Here is a 21,243-nt window from a genome sequence, read left to right as displayed (position 1 = left end):
TAATTGATTTGTTCTTGTTTCCGGCAGGAGGAGGAGGCTTTGCGGTGGTGGCGGTCTGGCTGATGGTTGTGCAGTGTTGGTGCTGCAGTGTGATGCCGATTATTGTGATAGAATCGCTGCAAACTGAGGATTCGTAGCTGGAAGTACTGGTGTTTTAGTTTTAGTTAAGAATTGTAATGTTTTAGTTACACATTTTTTGTATTTAGTTAAGAATAATTATGTTTTAGTTTTAGTTATAATTTTGAAATAATGGTCTTCTCAGTGGAATTGCTGGATTGATTTTCTATGTTTTAGTTATGAATTTTTAAGTTTTAGTCACGATTTTTTTGTTTTAGTTAATTTTTTTTGAGTTTTAGTTACGTATTTTTGAGTTTCCATTCAGGGCTTTAGTTATGATTTTTCGAGTTTAGTTATGATTTTACCTGTTTAAGTTACGATTTTCTTGGTTTTAGTTAATATTTTTTGAGTTTTAGTTATGTATTTTTGATTTTCAGATAACGATTTTTAGATTTTTAGTTAAGATACAAAATTTTAAGCATTGAAAATAATTGGGTAAGCAATTGAATCAATTAGTTAAAATTTAAACTAATAAGTTAAGCTTCAGAACCAATTAGTTAAGCAATGTAATAAATTAGTTAAGTAATGTAACATATTAGTTAAATCATGCAACCAATTAGTGAAGCACTAGAATCAATTAGTTATGCACTGGATTTAATTAAGTTAATCACTGGAACTAATTAGTTAAGTTTAAAGTTCAATTAGTTAAGCAACGAAACTAATTAGTTATGCAACGAAATCAATTAGTTAAGTACTGAACCAATTAGTTAAGCAATTAAATCAATTAGTTAAGCATTGCAACTGATTAGTTAAGATTTTATGAGTTTTAGTTAATAATAAGTTTGTTTAAAATTAATAACTATTTGATTCATAAGTTTAACTATTTGTCTATATACGTTAACTATTTTGTTATTCAATTAGTTATGATTTTTATTATTTTTAGTTATGTTTTATACTAGTTTAGTTAGTACCAAAAAAAATTGAAAATTTTAATTTTGAAAAAAAATGCTAAAAAATAATAATTTAAGCCTGAAATTCAATTAGTTAAGCCTGAAATCCAATTAGTTAAGCCTGAAGTCCAATTAATTAAGCCTGAAGTCCAATTAGTTAAGCCTGAAAAAAATCAAAAAAAAAAAAAATATTTTAAAAAAAAAATTAATTTTTTTTTAAAAAAATTACATGCTGACGTCAGCATGACGTCAGCACACGCGTCAACATGGCTGCCAGCAAGACTGCCAACAAGGCGGTCTTTCCTGTGAGGCGGCCTCACACAAAAGTTTCTCCTCTTTAAAACACATAGTTACTGTACTACGTATATAATTACTATTTAAAATCAAAAATAACTGTCACATACTCCCTCCGTCCCGGAATACTCAACCCGGTTTGACCGGCACAGAGTTTAAGGATTTGAATTGACTTATTTAATTTAATAGGTAGTAGTTGATAGTGGGGTATTATTTTAATGTAGTTAGTGGGAAATGTGTAAAGGGGTGAGGTTAGGGGAGAGTAGGGGTTGAATTTTTAATTATTTTTGTATGGAGTAGGGGGTAGGTGGGTTAATAGGGGTGGAGTGAGAAATAATATAATATTGTTAGAATATTTCCATTTTTAAAAACAGGTCAAGTATTAAGGGACGGCCCGATAAGGAAAACAGGTCAAGTATTCCGGGACGGAGGGAGTAACAGTTACCCATGTTACCCAATCAAATTACTCCATTGACGGGGTCCACGTGAACCAAGTTTATATTCGTGTAAATAGTATTTTTTAAGGTTAACGTAAATAAATTTGTATATTTTTAGCATGGTCAAATAGGTCGATAGTGTACTACCATTACCAAATTCATAGGTCCACCTCTGATTGTGTCCCACATATGAGCATCATCTGGTGGCTTTAAAGGACCACCTATTACTGCCTCCATGATGGTACGTTGAACTTACCAAAGTTCATGCATGTTAGGCGAAAAAATTTCAGTTGAGTGATTTCTAAACGTTAATGTCTATTAACGTTTCAATTTTAGTCATCTAATCGCTGTTAAATAAAATTGAGCTATCTACCAAACACTTTTAATATTTAAGGTGACTTAAATTATTAGCACCTAATAATTTAATGTGACTGAAATTGGATGACAAACATAGCCTAAAAATATAAGTACATACTACATATGTTTCGAAATAATAAGGATACTTTGACTTTTGACGTTATTCACGAATTTCAATTTGATTAGGAAAAATAAAGTCGTGTGGGATCTTGTTTGATTTGTCTTGATATGTGATTTCAGAATATCAACTTTTTATAATTTTTAAAAGTACAAAATTAAAAATATTAATTACCAAACATTTACATTAGCAAGTGTGAAAAGATAATTGTCCCCGTAGGCCGTATTTCGAAAAAGAGGGAGTAGCTAATTAGAGAAACATTGACTTGCGTTTTGAAGCCTCAAAAAACGAACATCAGCTCGCCCAACAATTTGGACAAACCAACGTCAGGTTCAGTCGGATGAATTATGCAGGCTCATTTGCCCTTTTGTTCGCTCCGTACGTTTCGGCGAACCTCTAACCAGTTCCTAAGAAGTAGGAACTCCTCTCATCATCTGCTTTCTTCAAGATTATGCCTTCGCATAATCGCATATGAACCTATATGGCTATATCCACACATCAACAAAAATTATAATTTATTATAAAATCTGAATAAGACCAGCCAGAAAATAACGTTTCAGTAAAAAGAAAAAAATTCAATAATAAACGAGTCATTTTCACAAGCAAATAGTTAAATTAAACATCTTATTCCGATGTCTCATATAAATAAAAGGAAAAAAAAAACATTAAATTCATTCCATACCGTAGAATTGAGGGTATATAGTGTCTGATTGTTTCATAGAAAATTCAATTGAAAATTGACATTTCATAGTCGGTTTTGACATGCTAATAACTGCTACCCATCTGCCATTTCTTGACACTTGACAGTTGTTGTATGTATGCATCTGGTCCAGAAGTAGCAACTTGTTAGCGATTAGATAGGTTTGCAAGTGGTGTACGAATTTCCTTGAACCGGTCAATAAAAAACACAAAATGCTTTTTCAAGACTACCCTGTTACTCATCTTGCTCCTATGGCCAACAACAACGCTCATTCATCCCCGACTTTTTCATATTCGTCATTCTCTTTTAGTCACTAATCATATGTAATGATGTATTAAGTTGGTCTGTTATTCAAGCCTAACTTAGTTTTTTCTCTCCTAATTTAAAAAAAAAAAGAAAAAGAAAACCATGGTGCTCATCTTGATTCTACTATGTATGCTAGTTCAACCCTCAAATTCGTTTCCAGTGACAATAGACTATACGATATGGGATTGCTATAACATATCATTAAATAATTATCCTATTCCTGTCGAAACCTCAAATCAAAACACTGTCAAATTACTCTCCACTTTGGTCTCCCGAATCTCGACATCTGAACATGGGTTCGTTACATACGGGTCTGAGACTCATCAAGGTCGTTTATACGGCATGGCCTCGTGCCGAGGTGACATAAATTCCGACGACTGTCAAGATTGTGTTCAAAAGGCTAGCAACCAGCTGGTGATTAATGTCTGTCCAAGGGCTAGACAAGCTATACTCTGGAAGGAACAATGCATGATTCGATACACAAATAATCATTCCTTGTTCTCTTTCCTAGAAGAAGAACCTTTGAAAGTGCGATACAATTTTAATAATTTCACGGACCACGTAAACGATTGGATCAAGTTAGTAAAGAATACGATGGACGAGGTAACATCAACGGCCGCTTCCGACAAGTCCGGCGGCAACTTTGCAGCTAAGGATGCGTGGTTTTCACCAATGAACAAGACTTTGTTCACTACGGCTCAATGTAATCCTGACTTGAAGACGGATGATTGCGCTGATTGCTTAACTGTAGCCCGTTCCAGGTTTTATGACATTAGGCAGGTAGGAGGGCTTGTGCTGACGCCCAGTTGTACTGTTAGGTATGAAATTTATCCATTTTATAGGAATTCTAGTAACGGCCAATCACCGTTCTCGACCTTGGCTCCTCCGCCTCAACATATTGCAACAATCACTGCTTCAGGTATGTACTCTATCTTTTCAAATATTAATTTCAACTTTGATTTGCAGTTATCTCAATATTTGCCAATTCATATACCACTACTTCTTTTGTTTTACAATTCATATAACCTTTTGTTTATTTTTGTAATTTTATTTTATAGCATTGGATAACCAAATGTACTTGTACATCATACATTCATGCATACAGATCTCCAATGGGCTAGGTAGCCGACTAGGTTGCCATAACACATTACGAAACACAAGTAATGAATAGGCAAATATTGTCTGTGCTTTATTATTATATTTTTTAATGCATTACTTGTCTTCTGTAAGTGCTTTTTTTAAGGTTAAATTATTTTTTACACCTTGTCTCGTTCCTTTATCTAGGGAAAGTTCCTTAGAGGGGCACCCATTACCAAGAACCGAAATTGAAAATGTGCTTACAAAGTCCATCACCTTTTCACAGCATCCACCATCAAACGCAAATTTAGTCGGAACTATCTCCTAAAAAGACCATTCTTTCTTGTCGTACGACTTCTAACATATCCAATTTCATTGCAATACAAGTACAAAACCCTCCACCCGCCTTAGTTCAGAAGCAACGAGAATATTATCCGTAATCAAGAGACCCGGGTGAAGATATGTTAAGATATTAGATATTATTCTGTGAATATTCTGTAGAGTCCTAACTATGGTAAGTTACCTAATGTGTACCTAGGGTTTAGGTAACTGAGTTGTACTATATATACGTGTGTTATTAATGAGAATGACACGAGATTACACAATATTTGACATGGTATCAAGAGCCTAGGTTAAAAACCCTAGATTTTTTTTTTCCGCACGAGTTTGAGCGAGTTTGAGAACAGCGAATTCCTTCGCTTGTTGAGTACTGCGTTCTGAGGAGTTACAAATTCCTAGGGCATAACAATGGGTAATGACGAGGAGCCACCACAAAAGACAATCGCCGCCGCCGTCGATCTGGACTACTATCTTGGGTCAGGTGACGGCCCCGGTATTGTCATCACCCCTGTAAAACTTCGAGGAGCGTCGAACTACGATGAGTGGGCCAAAGCGGTTCGTCGCTCGATGATTTCAAAATTCAAATTTGGTTTTCTTGATGGGTCTGTGAAGGAGCCCATTACGGACGAGACGAAGATGAAACATTGGATTGCGGTCAATTCGATGGTGGTGTCTTGGATCACAAACACCATTGACGAGAGTTTGCGTTCGAATCTGGAGGACTTTGATATTGCTCACGAGTTGTGGAGTCATTTGAGGACGCGGTACTGCGTCGTGTCGGGCACCAGGGTCTGCCATATTAAGATGGCTCTGAGTGGTTGCAAGCAGGGCACGTCTGAGGGCGTCATGGAGTACTATGGCCGCTTGTCGAAGGTATGGAAGGAGTACGTACAGTATGCACGAGTTCCCAGGTGTGTATGTGCGGGTTGTACGTGTAATATAGCGAAGCAGGTGGGGGACATTCACGATGAAGATCGTCTGCACTATTTCCTAATTGGCCTGGATGATCACTATGAAGCCATTCGTGCACAACTGTTAGAACGATCGCCGTTGCCAGGACTCGACGAGGCGTACCAGACGGTTATGAATACCGAGACCATGCGCGCCAAGGCTGCGAGAGGTCCGGAGAGTGTCATGGCGTTCAAGGTCGAGACTAAGGCTCGGTCGAGGTCGGGAGATGTCAGTGGCAGATTTTATGGTCATTGCAATCGTGAGGGTCATGAGGAAGAAACTTGTTATCAGCTGATTGGATTTCCTGAATGGTGGGATGAGAAGAAACGAGGTGGACGAGGGCCTGGTCGAGGAGGCAGGACGTCGATTAGAGGAGGCAGAGTAGCTCGTGGGGCAGCGTCGTCGACCAGTGGTGTCGCTCGTGCCAATGCCGTGAGCAATGCCACAGGAGGGGCGACAACCACTGTGACGAGTGGAGACGGATCGCAGGGTGCAGTGACGACAACCAATCATGAGCTTGTTGGGGTGACGAAGGAGCAAGTCCAGCAAATAGTTGACATCTTGTCACGACCTTCAAACAAGTTGCAAGGTAATCTTGATTTACGATGGATTGTTGACAGTGGGGCCTCACGTCATGTGACGGGTGATATTTCAATCCTGAGAAATATCAAGACATCAAGAAATCAACAGGTTGTGTTGCCGGACGGTCAACCTGCAAATTCAAACCAATATGGTTCGGTGGTCTTGGAGGATGGTTTCGTGCTCGATAATGTTCTATTTGTGCCTAAATTGAACTGCAATTTAATTTCTATAACTCAATTAAGTGACGAATTACATTGTGCTGCTCAATTTACTAACAAAATGTGTGTTCTGCAGGACCGCTCGACGAGGATGGTGATTGGCGTAGGTGATCGACAGGAAGGACTATATTTTTTCCGTGGGGCTCCAAAGGTTCGTGTGCTAGCAGTGGAGTGTGTGGTCGACTTGTGGCATCAACGGATGGGGCATCCGTCGGAAAAAGTGTTGCAGTTACTTCCTCATGTGAGTCATAAGATTAGGAAGAATAAAACAATTTGTGATGTATGTCCGCGGGCGAGACAATGTAGGGAGAGTTTTCCAGTTAGTGTTAGTCGTGCTAGTCGCACATTTGAATTGGTTCATCTTGATTTATGGGGACCCTACAAGACTCCCTCATCTTGTGGGGCAAAGTATTTTTTTACCATTGTTGACGATTATTCTAGAGGTGTGTGGATTTATTTACTGAGTAATAAAATGGAAGTTGCATCGACATTTCTTAATTTTGTTGCCATGATTAAGTGTCAGTTTAATAGATCCCTTCGAGTAGTACGCAGTGATAATGGTACTGAATTCAATTGCTTACAAAATTATTTTCGTCAACATGGGATTCTGTTTGAGTCGTCGTGTGTTGGGACGCCTCAACAAAATGGGAGAGTCGAGAGAAAACACCAACATATTTTGAATGTTGGGAGGGCGTTACGTTTTCAAGGAAATCTTCCAATAAAATTTTGGGGGGAATGTATTTTGGCCGCCTGTTACTTGATAAACCGTACACCTACCCCGATCCTTGACAATAAAAGACCTTATGAGATGTTGTTTGGTAAACCACCATCGTATGTGCCTATCCGCGTGTTTGGGTGTCTGTGTTATGCATATAATCTCCGGTGTAAAGGGGATAAGTTTGAGTCTCGGAGTCGCCGATGTGTGTTTTTGGGTTATCCGTTTGGCAGGAAGGGATGGCAACTTTATGATCTAGAGACACATGAGTTCTTCGTCTCACGGGATGTCAAGTTTCATGAAGGGACGTTTCCTTTTGTAGATGAATCGGATGTGTTGCCACTGGTGCATGATGGTCATGGGGGGCTTGACCATTGGAGTTTGGATGAGAGTGGGACTACGGGTCCTGAGACCGTGTCGTCGCCTGCAGGTGATACTGCTGGGGTGTCGCCGCCTACAGGTGATACTGAGGGAGTGTTGTCGCATCCGGGAGCTGATGAGGGGGTGTCATTGACCAGTGGCGACGACAGGGGAGTGTCGTCGCCTGTGAGGGAGGAACAACAACATGAAACACCTAGTCGAGTGGATTCAGACGTCGTCTCCTCACGGACAGGTGTAGAGGAGACGACGGGTAGTGACGAGAGTGAGACAAGGCAGTGTGTGGAGGATACGGAGTTAGGAAGGGGGAAGCGTGCGAAGTTTCCGTCGACAAAGCTGAAAGACTGTGTGATACATACAATACGGGAAAAATATAGTACTTCCGACAAAACACCTACGGCGTCATCACTCTCAGGTACTCCTTATCCTATCACATATTTTGTTAATTATGAGCGTTTTTCGTCAAAGCACAGGCATTATATAGCAGCATTGCAAGAAGGGCAAGTTCCTAAGAGTTTTAAACAAGCGATGCAGCATGAGGGGTGGCGACAGGCAATGGCTGCTGAAATCGACGCGTTGGAGGAACAGGGGACATGGACGTTGGAAAATTTACCGGAAGGGAAGAAAGCACTGGGGAGTAAATGGGTGTATACTGAGAAGCGTGATGAGGATGGGAATTTGTTGAGACTGAAGGCTCGATTGGTATGTTTAGGGAATCATCAGGAGGAAGGGTTGGATTATAATGTGACATTTGCTCCCGTCGCGAAGATGGCGACAGTTCGAACTTTCCTAGCTGTCGCAGTTGTGAAACAGTGGGACGTGCATCAGATGGACGTCCACAATGCGTTCTTGCACGGTGACTTGGAGGAAGAGATTTATATGAAGATTCCTCCTGGATTCCAGAAGAATCACTTTGACAAAGTGTGTCGAATGAGAAAGTCGTTGTATGGGTTGAAACAAGCACCTAGATGTTGGTTCCAGAAGTTGTCGACGGCATTGACGCACTATGGATTTCGACAGTCGATGTCCGATTATTCGCTCTTTACTCTGTCTAAAGGTACGTTGCAGCTGAGTGTGCTCATTTATGTGGATGACATGATTATCGCAGGCAATAACAAGTTTTCGCTTGAGAGTTTTAAAGCATACTTGAAGGAGTGTTTTAAAATGAAAGACCTCGGGGCTCTGAAGTACTTCCTTGGGTTAGAAGTGGCACGAAGTAGTCAAGGGTTCTATGTATGTCAGAGAAAATATGCCCTCGACATCATCTCAGAGGCCGGATTGTTGGGAGCAAAGCCTGTGGACTTTCCCATGGAACAGAATCATAGGTTGGCATTGGCAGACGGGCCAGACCTGTCGGACGGTGAGCAGTATAGGCGTCTGATCGGACGTCTGGTTTATTTGGCTGTCACGCGACCAGACGTTGCCTACTCTGTACATGTCCTATCTCAATTTATGCAAGCACCAAAGGAGGCACATTGGGAAGCAGCTTTGCGAGTAGTGAGATATTTGAAGAAGTGTCCGGGTCAAGGTATACTACTTCGGTCGGACAGTGCGTTGCAGTTGGAGGGGTGGTGCGACTCGGATTGGGCAGGGTGTCCAATGACGCGTCGGTCGGTGACTGGATGGTTTGTGCCACTTGGTATGTCGCCAGTTTCTTGGAAGACCAAGAAACAGCATACTGTTTCTCGGTCGTCTGCTGAGGCAGAATATCGATCGATGGCAGCTCTGACGTGTGAGTTGAAGTGGTTGAAACAACTACTACGCGACTTGGGGGTGACACACGACCAAGGCATGAGGATGTATTGCGACAGTCAGTCTGCGTTGCATATTGCACAGAATCCGGTGTTCCATGAAAGGACAAAACACATCGAGTCAGATTGTCATTTCATTCGAGATGCAATCAAGGAAGGGATCATCAGTCCGTCGTACGTGTCGACGAAGGTTCAGTTAGCAGATATCTTCACCAAAGCGTTGGGGAAGGCGCAATTTGAGTTTTTTTTGAACAAGATGGGCATTCGAGATCTACATGCTCCACCTTGAGGGGGGATGTTAAGATATGTTAAGATATTAGATATTATTCTGTGAATATTCTGTAGAGTCCTAACTATGGTAAGTTACCTAATGTGTACCTAGGGTTTAGGTAACTGAGTTGTAATATATATACGTGTGTTATTAATGAGAATGACACGAGATTACACAATATTTGACAAGATACTTTAATTAATAGACTCTCTCCAACCTTTTTTTGGTATTTTCCACACTTTTTTTTTGATCACTTTCCAAATACATAAAATTAGGTATCATCTTTTCTCTCTAATTAGATACGCATCTACTTCAAGTTATCAACACATGACGGGTTGTCCTGGCCCATGTGTCGGACTCGGTTTTTTTTTATAACAATGGGTCGGGTTAAGAACGGAAAAGTAAAAGTCATACTTATATTCCATCTATAAGACTCATATACAGTTTGGTTTATGTTTGGTGCATGTCGTGTCGGTTCGTGTCACAACTGTGGACACCTTTCAAAAAATTTTGAGTTTTTAATAGGATAAAAATAAACATGCATTCATCCTTTCGATCGTGTTTGTGTTAAACTTTTAAATTGAAGTCCATGCGCAACCTATGGATGAGTTACTCTGATAGAGGGCCGGGCTTACAACAAGGTCATCATGTTGTTTCAGGCCAATTGTGTCCCTGTCTCGAATGACTGATGTGTTGGACAAGTTTTTGCTAACCTCTACGGCTCTACATGTGATACTTGTTCTCATCTCCCAAACCCCACACTTCCATTAGTTTTTCATTTTTGCATTTGAATTTCTCTTAAATTGTAACTTTTCTAAAAATGATTTCCATTAAACCGTACGTGCTTGGGTTGAATCTTGAAATTGGATGAATTTGCACAATAATTAACAAGTTTTTTTAGCGGAATTTAATTTCCTGCTTAGCAGTTAGCTCTATTGCTTCTTTATCTATAATAATTAATTTGCAACGTAATGCATGTATAATTTTGCAGGAAAGAAGAAAATATCAGCCACAAAAGTAGTGGTAGCAATCGTTGTGCCATTAGCTGTCTTAGGAATGATATTTGCCATAACCATTTACCTCTTTAAGAAGAAATCAAAGAGATACCCTTCTCAAGACGTTAGAAATGGTAACCATCTTCTCCATAAGTCTACGTTCGATACTGATTTTGTTATTGTTATTCACAAACTATATGTCCGTTTGGTTGCTGCTAAAAAATAATTTGATAAAAGAATGTAAATATACGGATATTAAAAATAATGTCTAGCTTGTTTTATTGACCTACCCAAAATGACCAATAGAAAATTGAATAGGAGAGAAATACTTTTCTGTGAAATGAGAAGTAATGGGGACGTATCCCTCGTAGCGACGAGGAAGTAAAAACACATATCTGATATGTGTGTCCAAATACATATCAGAACATAAGACAAAATAGGAAAAAAGACAAAAAAAAAATTAAATGGTACTTTTCTAAACACAAATGGTACTTTTTTTTACAGAATGGTATTAGAATGGTACTTTTTTTACATGAATGGTACTTCCTTTTTTGTCTTTTAGCTATTTGTCTTTTAGTTGATATGTGTTTGTTGTTGCATGCCCGATATCAGCCTCGACGCACTCCGTAGCGACTAGGGAATACTTCGTACTTGTAACTTTTTAAGTGCATTATCATCAGTTACTAGTTTACTACGTATGAAGTCTGATATTTGATCCATATTTTCTTATTGTTAACATTAGCTTACCAAATAGGCATTAACGATTAGTTCATGAAGTGGTCTAATGTGTTTAATGGTGTTATAGTGCTTGATGATTTGAACACCGCGGAGTCCTTGATGTTCGAATTGGGGGTACTTGAAGCTGCCACTAACAACTTTTCGGAGGACCGAAAGCTTGGCCAAGGTGGATTTGGAACTGTCTATAAGGTAAATAGTTAACATTGTTCCAACCATATGATATTATCTATATAATATACTAAAGAGAGGAAATCAATGTGGTGATATGATGACAAATGTCACTCGTTGACTGGCCTCTCTTTTAATATTAAAAATAAAGTTAAAAAAATAAAATTAAGCAACAAATATTTTACAACACAATAATATCACGTAATATATGTTCAACTTGCTGTATTTTACGGTAACAAAAATTAATATGGAAAAATATATAAAGAATTAAAAGATTCATCAATATTTTTACTAGCAGTGTTTTTACTAACTTATATAGAGGATTTCCTATATATGTATACATAATCAAATTCTACACATAATCTAATTGAAACATACATCGCATATATCAGGATAAGTATTTGAAATTTCTACGTTTTATAACAGCCATATATACCAAAGAAATCTATCTATATCTATACTATCTATCTATATAGTATACTAAAAGAGAGAAAATTAATGTGGAGATGACAAATGTAAGATAATATGCATAATTAAGGTAATATGCTCAAGTAAGATTTCAATTGGCATAATTAACCGAACCAAAAGTTACTTATTACATGGAATTGAAAACCAGAGAAATGGGATAAAGATTTCAGCAAATCTATACCTATATACTACACTAAGGCATTGTTTATTTACCTTAATTCCACTTATTTATGGAAAAATAAGTCCGGTTAAGTTAAGTTTAGATAAATTCAGATAAGTTTAGGAAAAATAAGGGTTGACCAAAACTGTGTTCTATTCGACTAATTTTGACTTATTTAAGACAAAATAAGTTCATATAAGTTTATTTAAATTCAGATATTAGATAAGTTCAGTTAGGTTCAATTAAGTTCATAAAAAGTAAGCTTTTTTCAGACATTTTCACACACAAATAAGTTTATTTCAGAAAATTTAAGTTTTTTTCAGATAAAATAAGTCCAAATAAGTTAAGATAAGTTATGTGAAGTTCATATAATATATGTCCAGACAAAATAAATCCAATAGAACGGAGCTCGATTAAATTATGAGTAAAATAATCTTTGATAAGTTTTAATAAGTTTAGAGGAACGAAAACCCAGCAAAGGAGAAACAGGCGGTAAGCCCGCCTATTATCATGCATTGGCAAAGTTGCCTCTTGTCCCGCACCGCACCGGCGAAATCTCCTCTTGTCCCGCACCGCACCCCACCGCCAAAGTCGCCTCTTGTCCCGCACCGCACCCCACCGCCGAAGTCCCCTCTTCTCCCGCACTGCATCGCCGAAGTCTCCTCTTCTCCCTCGCAGCCACCTCTTCTCCGGTGGACTATCCGGCGGCGGCGGCCTATGGGGTATTGGTCTGGTTGAAGATCTAGGTTAGGGGAAGTGAATGAGGGAATGTAATGGGAAAGTGTTTGTGTGTGTGTGTGTGTGTGGGGGGGGGGGGGGGGGATGAGTGTAGATGGTTTTGGGGTAAAGGGAATGATATCCTCCCATTTCCATTCGCTTTGATTATTACCCCCAACCAAACGCCCCCTAAGCGAGTATGAGTATCAAAGTGAAGGGTGGATGAAAAATAACTTTATGCTTGACATAGAGGATGAATGAGTTGGAAAATAATTTTATCTATTTACCCTTATTTGTTACTACTTTTTTAATAAATAAGACATTAAATGGGGCAATAATAAATTTATCCATCATTGATTTTAATTTGAAAAATATCTAAAAACTCTATTTTAATGAAAATGGTCTACCACTATAGTTAAAATTTTATAAAAAAAATTATTAGTTTGCATAATATATAAACCGTGCATCGCACGAGTATTATACTAGTTTGAATCTCTAAATTAAACCCCATATGAATAAAATGTGTGCAAAATTTAGTTAAAAATACTATAAATAAGCATTGATAATTCACTAATTAAATGTTTTAGTTATATATCTACCATGGTGGTTTTGGTGTATTAGGTAAACACAATCATCAAGGGCTTTTGCAAATTCTTGTAAAAAACAGGCAAACAATTTTTTTTCACGCAAAATAAGTTTAGTTATTTATAAAAGCAGAGTGTGTGCAAATAGAATGCCCATTTAAGTTACAAACATGAAGAGTACGTACATTATCATATTCGTAGAATAATTGTTGTAACTAAACCAAATCAGCATTAATCATGCTTTTGGTGCGTCTGTTTTTGAACTTTAGGGAACCCTGTCAAATGGAGAAGATATAGCAGTTAAAAGACTATCAAAGACCTCTGGCCAAGGAGTGGAAGAGTTCAAGAACGAGGTGGTGTTGATAGCAAATCTTCAACATAGAAATCTTGTAAGGTTGTTGGGATTTTGCTTAGCAGGGGAGGAGAAGTTACTTGTTTATGAATATGTTCCCAACAAAAGCCTGAATTACTTCTTGTTCGGTATGTCCATTTTGTTTGTGTGACCGTTAGACATTTTAGATGTTTGTTGTTGAATGTCTTTCTTTCTAATGTACGTACGTAGTCAATGAGAATTTAGCTTAGTCCTAAGTAAAAATTTTACAGATGAAAAAAGGCAAGGAGAATTGAATTGGCCTACACGCTACAATATAATAAAAGGCATTGCTAGAGGACTACTCTATCTTCATGAAGACTCTCGGCCAAGAATAGTCCACCGTGACCTTAAATCAGGCAATGTTTTGCTTGACGAAAAGATGAACCCCAAAATTGCAGATTTTGGTTTGGCGAGGATGTTTAAGGTTGAACAAACAGAGGCCGACACCAGCAAAATTGTTGGGACGTAGTAAGTTCTATTTTTCTCATTCTCATTCTCATTCTCATTCTCATTCTCAATGACAATACTATTTTAATTTGTTCTAGGAACAAATATAAATAAGTGAATTCCCTTAGTTTTGATTATTGTTTAATTATGCTATATTTGTGTGTGACTTGCATTGTAGTGGTTATATGAGTCCAGAATACGCTATGCACGGTCAGTTTTCTGTAAAATCAGATGTGTATAGCTTTGGCGTGTTAGTATTGGAGATTATAAGTGGACAAAAGATTAGCGCAAGACACCACCTATCAGGTGTAGGAGACCTCTTGACCCATGTAAGTTTAATCTAAGCTACTCAGTTTCCTTAATTCATAACAGTACATTATCCTCGAATAAGTTTGTAATTTTTCAATTAACTCGGCATCAATTTTCAATTCTCTTAGGCATGGAGAAGTTTCACGGAAGAAAACCCGTCGGCATTTATGGATCCAACATTGAAAAGCTCATACGTGAATGAAGAAGTTGTAAGATGCATTCACTTAGGCTTATCGTGTGCACAAGAGAACACAAATGCGAGACCAACCATGTCAACAGTTGTCCTTGTGCTCAATTGTGACTCTACCACCAGTACGTTATCGACGCCTCAATGCCCTCGCTCCTTTTATAGTAGCAGTGCAGATTCCTCAGTTGTATCAAGGTTAAGTGTACCTTCATCGATGACAACAACGAGTACTAATGAGTAGCTAGTGATTTAGACCTTAGATAGTATTTGTATAAAATATACTAATACAATAATTTTTTTGTCTTGAAAATTTAATTATAACCCCAAATTTTCTTTTAGATTTGTATCATAATATTCAAAACGATTAAATTGTGTAGTGTTTCTTTTTAGTTGGTGTCTTAGGAATACTATTTCCTTTAAATTCTTTAGTTCATTCACATAATCTAACCAGGGCCGGTTCTGGGGCAGCGCGGGGTGAGCGACGGAACAGGGCCCCCAAATTTTAATTTCACATATAGTGTAAACAGTTTCCTAAATATACATTAAAACTTAATTGGAGCATTGGTTAAAGTTATGTGCTAAAACACTGTAAGTCTGGGTTCGAATCCCATTTCATTATTTTGCTGGGATTTTTGGAGTTTGACAGCGCTGTACTTTGACTGAGTCATTTAATTTTATTTTTTTAGGTTCCCGTATCCCTTCAGTTACCTTTCAGTTATGGGAAGAGTAATTACTTGGAAACACAAATTCATCATTTTCCCCAAATCTCGTTTAAATCCTTCAATTTATTGTCATCCATTCTTCTCCAAATCTCCTTCAAATTTGATTTCATCCTTTCTTCCCCAAGTGATTATACTAGTATACAGTTTTTTGTTTAATAATTGGATGAATTAAGGCTCCAAATTGAGAAATTGCACAGGGCCTTATTATTATGGCGTAATTATAGCCTCGGCACTGAATCTAACCAACTAAGAAATAATCTACTTTTGTTCCATAAATATTGCATCATTTGGAAAGTTCCAAACTGCTTTTACTGCAGTTTATGGTTTGCACTCAGTTGACACCAGAAGACCTTTGTGGGCTGATTTGATTCAGTTGAGTAGTAGTACTGTTGGTCCTTGGCTAATAATGGGTGACTTCAATGCAGTGCTTTATTCAGGGGATAGAATCAATGGCAATCCTGTTCATGATGCTGAAACCAGAGATTTTCAGGGGTGTATTGATGTGGCTAACACTACTACAAAAATAGGCAAAGAGACCCGTCCAAATATGCATAAGAGACCTCCTCTGGACAGGTCTCTATCTCAGAGGTCTCTTTGATAAAGAGACCCCCTCATTAAAGGGGGTCTCTTATTAATAAAGAAAAGACCCTTTATCAGAGAAAGGGGGTCTGTTTTCCTAGCAACTCTAAAAATAATTTAATAGAAGAACAGACCCATCATTAAAGAAATGGGGTCTCTTTGATAAATAAAAAAGACCCACCATCAGAGAAATGGGGTCTCTTTGTTAGAAAAATTCAAACCCTATATTGAAGAAAGGGGGTCTCTTTGACATTTTAAATTTTTTTTTATTTTGAAAATCGAAAGACCTATGCTTATAGATAACGGGTCTCTTTTCAGCTATATTTTAAATAAAAAAAAAAACAGTAGCGCACACACACACCAAAAGGGAAGCATCAAAACAAAATTACCATAATAATTAGTATTATATACAATATTTTACAACAAAAATTTAGAACTAAACACATATAAAATTAAGTCCTGCTACAACTATAGCATTAAACCATTTCATACGACCACCTACATTTTTCTAAGTTGTGTCTTTATGCTCCGTGAAATATCACCCAAAGCATCCCCTCAAAAAAAAAAATCACCCAAAGCATTATTCTAACGTAACACGCTCCAACATATGTGTCAAATCCACATCACGCCCTTGATCTCATCAATATTAGTTGGAGTAGGCACCGGGAGCTCGAACAAATAACTACAAGACAACTAAAGCACGTGAGAGAGAGCCCAAGGATAACAACTTTAGAAGTCATAATCACAAAGCATAATGTCACTAATTCACAAGTCAAAGTTGTGCAAAACAACATGAAGAAACTCGGATTAAGAACGCAGAACAAGACAAGCTGATAAGCACAAAATTGCCCATGAACGGCAAATCAGCAAGAACCAACACTATTTTGACCACCACAGAATTTACTCTGAATAGCAGATATATCTTGCAGGACTTAAATTTCAGAAGATTAAATTTCAGACAGCACAGTAAATACAGAAAATTAACGAACAAAACTTCATTTTATTTCCACCAAATTTTATCCAGATAATCAAAGTTACAACTTATGAAAGACAATTTCTGTCTGAACCCTTAACACGATTGTTCAAAATTATGATCTCATGAATATCAACAACCACAGTGAATCAAGCAGGAACTTATGATGATAACAAGCGATGAACCATCAGTTTTTTGTACAAAAACAGTGATCACAAGTTCACAACATAAAGTAGCAAAGCAGACATCAAGCTATCAGCCCCAGACTCCCAGTAAGCTCTTCAAACCAGAACTTCAAATCAGGACTTTGCATACCAGGTTCGAGGCTATATATCGTTCCAATGGAGAGTATATAATTACCTGGAAAGTATGTTGATCCATTGATCCATGCAAGCTAATGAGATATGTCAAGGTCCAGTGGTCCACAATCCTTCACAATGCAGAATTGTTCCTTCAGTCTTGCCAAATTGAAGTTATTTCTAAAATTCTAAATGACATGCATCGCTTTCATGAAGAAAGTAGACCAAATAAGAGTCAGAACCATTATTGCCATAAAAGGATACTTCTACTTCTAAGGCGCAATGCACAAAACTGCTGCTAAGTGCTAACACCTCAAGCAATCAGACCTATACACTACCACCAACAGAACCAGTTCCAAACACATAGTTGTTGACAGAAACCCAAGACTCTACATTCATTCGTGTACTGAATAAAGAATAAACGCAGGAAAAAACCACACAAAACAAACCCCAACATAAACTAAGCCCTCTAAAGTCTAAACAACTGAAAGCAACATAGATTTACTTTGACTCAAGGCCTAGAAAGTTATAAAGTTCTTAAGAATAAGACTATTCTAGGAGCAAAACTCAATACCAATGAATTGAAGTAACTAATAAGACTTCTTATAAATATATATCAACAACAGGCTCTGCACTCCGCATTTGTGATATTGTTCAATTGATGAATTCCTTGTTACACCAATGCTCAAGAAAGAAAGACCAAGATGAATGCCAACTAGGCAACTACAATTTCTGATGTTAAGGGAAGCTCCTTCTCTAACAAAATTTTGGCATTCAAGTACGCCATTAGTAATGGTGACATTAACAATGTAATTTTCTAAACAAGGCATAATCAAATACTCGTAAAAAATTCATGAAAAAACAAATGCCTGCGGCTGTAAGGCTCTGAGTTACGGCCACTTTATGGGAATGTCTACTTGTGATGTTATTTTTACTGAAACTGATCAAATTTCAGCTTGATTATACCTGTTTCCTGAAAACTAAAACTGAACATCATTCTGCCCAATTCAGCTATTTCAACTTGATTATACCTGGTTCCTGAAAACTAAAACTGAACACCAATCTGCTCAACATAAGGTTTATTTTTATTGCTCATTAACTTTTTCACTTTTTAAAAAAAGATACAAAAAGAAAGTAAACTAATTTCTGTTAATTATGAGAATGTTATATACTGGTGTAAACAGAAGGGACGCGCTGAAGTCTAAGAGATTTTAATTATGCCCGAATAATCTCTATCATATGAGACTCAAGTAACAAAGAATTCTGACTAATCTCAAGTCTTTAGAAGCTGCACAACTTGGGCTGATTGTACTAAAACCATTTTAACACACAAAATCAAGCAGGAACATCATTCGTAATCTTATCATAAGTATCGTCATGAACAAAAACCAAAACAAAAACCCTACCATACAAAGTCAATATCAAATCCAATTAAAAATATACAAATTTACAATCTTCAATGATACCAAATTATACGAAAAAATATCTAATTTTTACCTCACTTCAAACTTCCAAATCAAATTAACATGTCTGTACAATAGCTGCCAATCAACCAAATTTCATACGCCTGTATAAAAATCAGATTATCAAGCAAACACGTTCAAGAACAAACTAATTACTAAATAATATATTTAAAAAACCTTAGAAACCAAATCAAATTCATGGCGGAAAAAAAAACATGAAAAATAAAGTGCAGATATACCTTGCTCTGTTAGTTGTTGTTTGAGCTCCGCGACTTACTCACCATACGAAACCTCCAAGGTTGATAAACTTTACAATGGAAAAATTGGAAACTATTGTATGAATTAAAGTCGGAAATTGAAATTTATATTTCGAAAATTAGGGTTCTTTTATTCAATTTCGATGAGCTGCAGAAATTGGTGATCTGCAAGAATATAAATTGGGGATTTCGATTGAGAATAACGGAGTGAGAAGTTTGAGAGATGAATGAATTCTCTGCGAATTTAATCAGATCTGAAATTGAGGTATTTGGGGTTTTATTTTCGCTGTACAGGGAAGGGAGAGAGAAGTAGGGGTTATGATTTCTGACCTTCTAATAATAATTTAATTGAGGAGCAGACCTGTTATAGGAGATAACGGGTCTCTTCATTTTTTATTAGTGGACCCCGCCTCTACGAGAAATCTCCTTTCTAAGCTAACGGGTCTCTTTTTTGCGCCCAGATAACATAAGAGACCTCTGATTTGTATCACGAGGTCTTATTAAGTAAAGAGACCCGTTAAGTACTCTAATGGATCTGTTTTTTTAGGTCTCTTTGGACATTTTTGTAGTAGTGTAATTTAGCTGAAATTAAGAGTTGTGGGCACTTCTTTTCTTGGAGTAATAAGGGGCAAGGGAATGCTAGAATTTCTTCTAGAATTAACAGAGCTTTTGGTAGTATTGACTGGCATACTAAATATGTTGATGTAGTGGTTGATTTTCTGAACCCAGGGTTGTCAGATCACTCACCTTTGTTGTTGAACTGTAAAGTGGAGGGCACAACTGGAGGAAGACCTTTCAAATTTTTCAACTATATGGCCACCCATGTGGACTTTCTGAAAATTGTGCAAGATGGTTGGGCTCAGAGGTGTGTTGGATCTCCTATGTTTTCTGTGTGGCAGAAATTAAAGGTGATCAAGGGTGGGCTGAAAACTCTTCACTATAAAGAGTTTGCCAGACTAGATGATAAAATTGAGCAGATAAGACAGGATCTTGACGAGGTGCAAAGCAAGTTAGCTATTAGTACTGACACTGAATTACAGCAAAAAGAATCATCCTGTAATAGATTACTGAAGAAATTTTTGAAAATTCAGGAGAGTGAATACTGGCAAAAATCTAGAATTCAGTGGATTAAAGAGGGAGATGCAAACACTAAATTCTTCTTTAGTGCCATGAAAGAGAGAATTTCAAGGAACAACATTGATGTACTTTACAATGCTGCTGGTGACAAATTAGTTACTACAGAAGACATTAAAGCAGAAATTAAAGATTTCTATGTGAATCTCATTGGTACTGCAGCCCCTAACCTCACTGGTATTGATATAGAGCTTGTTAGAAAGGGCAAACAACTCTCTCCCCTTGCTGCAGAAAGTCTGATTCAACCTGTTACCCCCACAGAGATAGATGAAGCTCTTAAAAGCATTGATGTGAACAAGGCTCCTGGTATTGATGGCCTAAATGGTCTTTTCTTCAGGAAAGCTTGGACTATAGTAAAGGAGGATGTATATGCTGCTGTTATTCATTTCTTTCAGACAGGTCATATGCTAAGGCAAGTGAATAATACAGTGGTTACTTTGGTTCCTAAGATTCAGAATGCAACTCAAGTTAAAGATTACAGACCTATTGCCTGCTGTACTATGATTTACAAGCTGATTTCAAAAATTATGACAAATAGAATGCAGCCAGTCATTGGGGAAATTGTAAGTGCAGCACAATCTGGTTTTATACCAGGGAGAGTCATTTCTGATAATATCATCATGGCTACTGAGTTGGTAAAATGCTATTCAAGGAAACATGTGTCCCCCAGATGTATGATAAAAGTTGACCTTAAAAAGGCCTATGATTCCCTAGAATGGCCTTTTTTGAGAAGCATGTTGCAAGAACTGGGATTCCCTGATAAGTTTGTCAAATGGGTTATGGCTTGCTTGTGTTCAGTGTCTTATTCTATTCCGGTGAATGGTTTTCCTTCCAAGCGAATTCCTGCTAAGAAAGGGTTGAGACAGGGTGATCCAATGTCACCATTCCTGTTTGCAATAGGAATGGAATACCTGTCTAGATTCTTATCCTTACTTGGACAATCCAAAGAGTTCAAGTTTCATCCAAGATGTAAAAGAATTGATCTGACTCACTTGATGTTTGCAGATGATTTACTAATGTTTGCTAGGGGAGATGATGCTTCAGTTTCTCTCCTTTTTGAAGCTTTCTCTAAGTTTTCTGCTGCTTCTGGGTTGGAAGCTAACATGATGAAGAGTGAACTGTATTTTGGTGGTGTGCCTGATTCTGTAGCTCTCAGTATTCTAGCTAAG

At 37.5% G+C, this 21,243-nt stretch overlaps 1 protein-coding gene and 1 long non-coding RNA gene across 2 annotated transcripts; one reads left to right on the top strand and one right to left on the bottom strand.

Moving 5' to 3' along the window:
* Positions 1–3,021: 3,021 nt before the first annotated feature.
* On the top strand, positions 3,022–15,036 carry LOC110775606 (cysteine-rich receptor-like protein kinase 44). Its single transcript, XM_021980218.2, has 7 exons — positions 3,022–4,138; positions 10,493–10,630; positions 11,302–11,423; positions 13,601–13,811; positions 13,935–14,172; positions 14,330–14,480; positions 14,589–15,036. The coding sequence occupies exons 1-7, from the start codon at positions 3,322–3,324 to the stop codon at positions 14,886–14,888; spliced, it is 1,977 nt and encodes a 658-aa protein (XP_021835910.2). The 5' UTR covers positions 3,022–3,321; the 3' UTR covers positions 14,889–15,036.
* A 1,106-nt stretch (positions 15,037–16,142) lies between these two features.
* LOC110800096 (uncharacterized) lies at positions 16,143–19,254 on the bottom strand. Its single transcript, XR_008922026.1, has 4 exons — positions 18,923–19,254; positions 18,718–18,787; positions 17,282–17,351; positions 16,143–16,630 (listed from the first exon to the last, which is right to left on the bottom strand). It is a non-coding gene; the product is annotated as an uncharacterized lncRNA (long non-coding RNA).
* Between the last annotated feature and the right edge of the window lie 1,989 nt (positions 19,255–21,243).

Source organism: Spinacia oleracea, chromosome 5 (genome assembly GCF_020520425.1).
Source record: "Spinacia oleracea cultivar Varoflay chromosome 5, BTI_SOV_V1, whole genome shotgun sequence".
Taxonomy (NCBI): Eukaryota; Viridiplantae; Streptophyta; class Magnoliopsida; order Caryophyllales; family Amaranthaceae; genus Spinacia; species Spinacia oleracea.
Note: the sequence above shows the minus strand (reverse complement) of the source record. Positions and strands in the feature narration are given on the sequence as shown.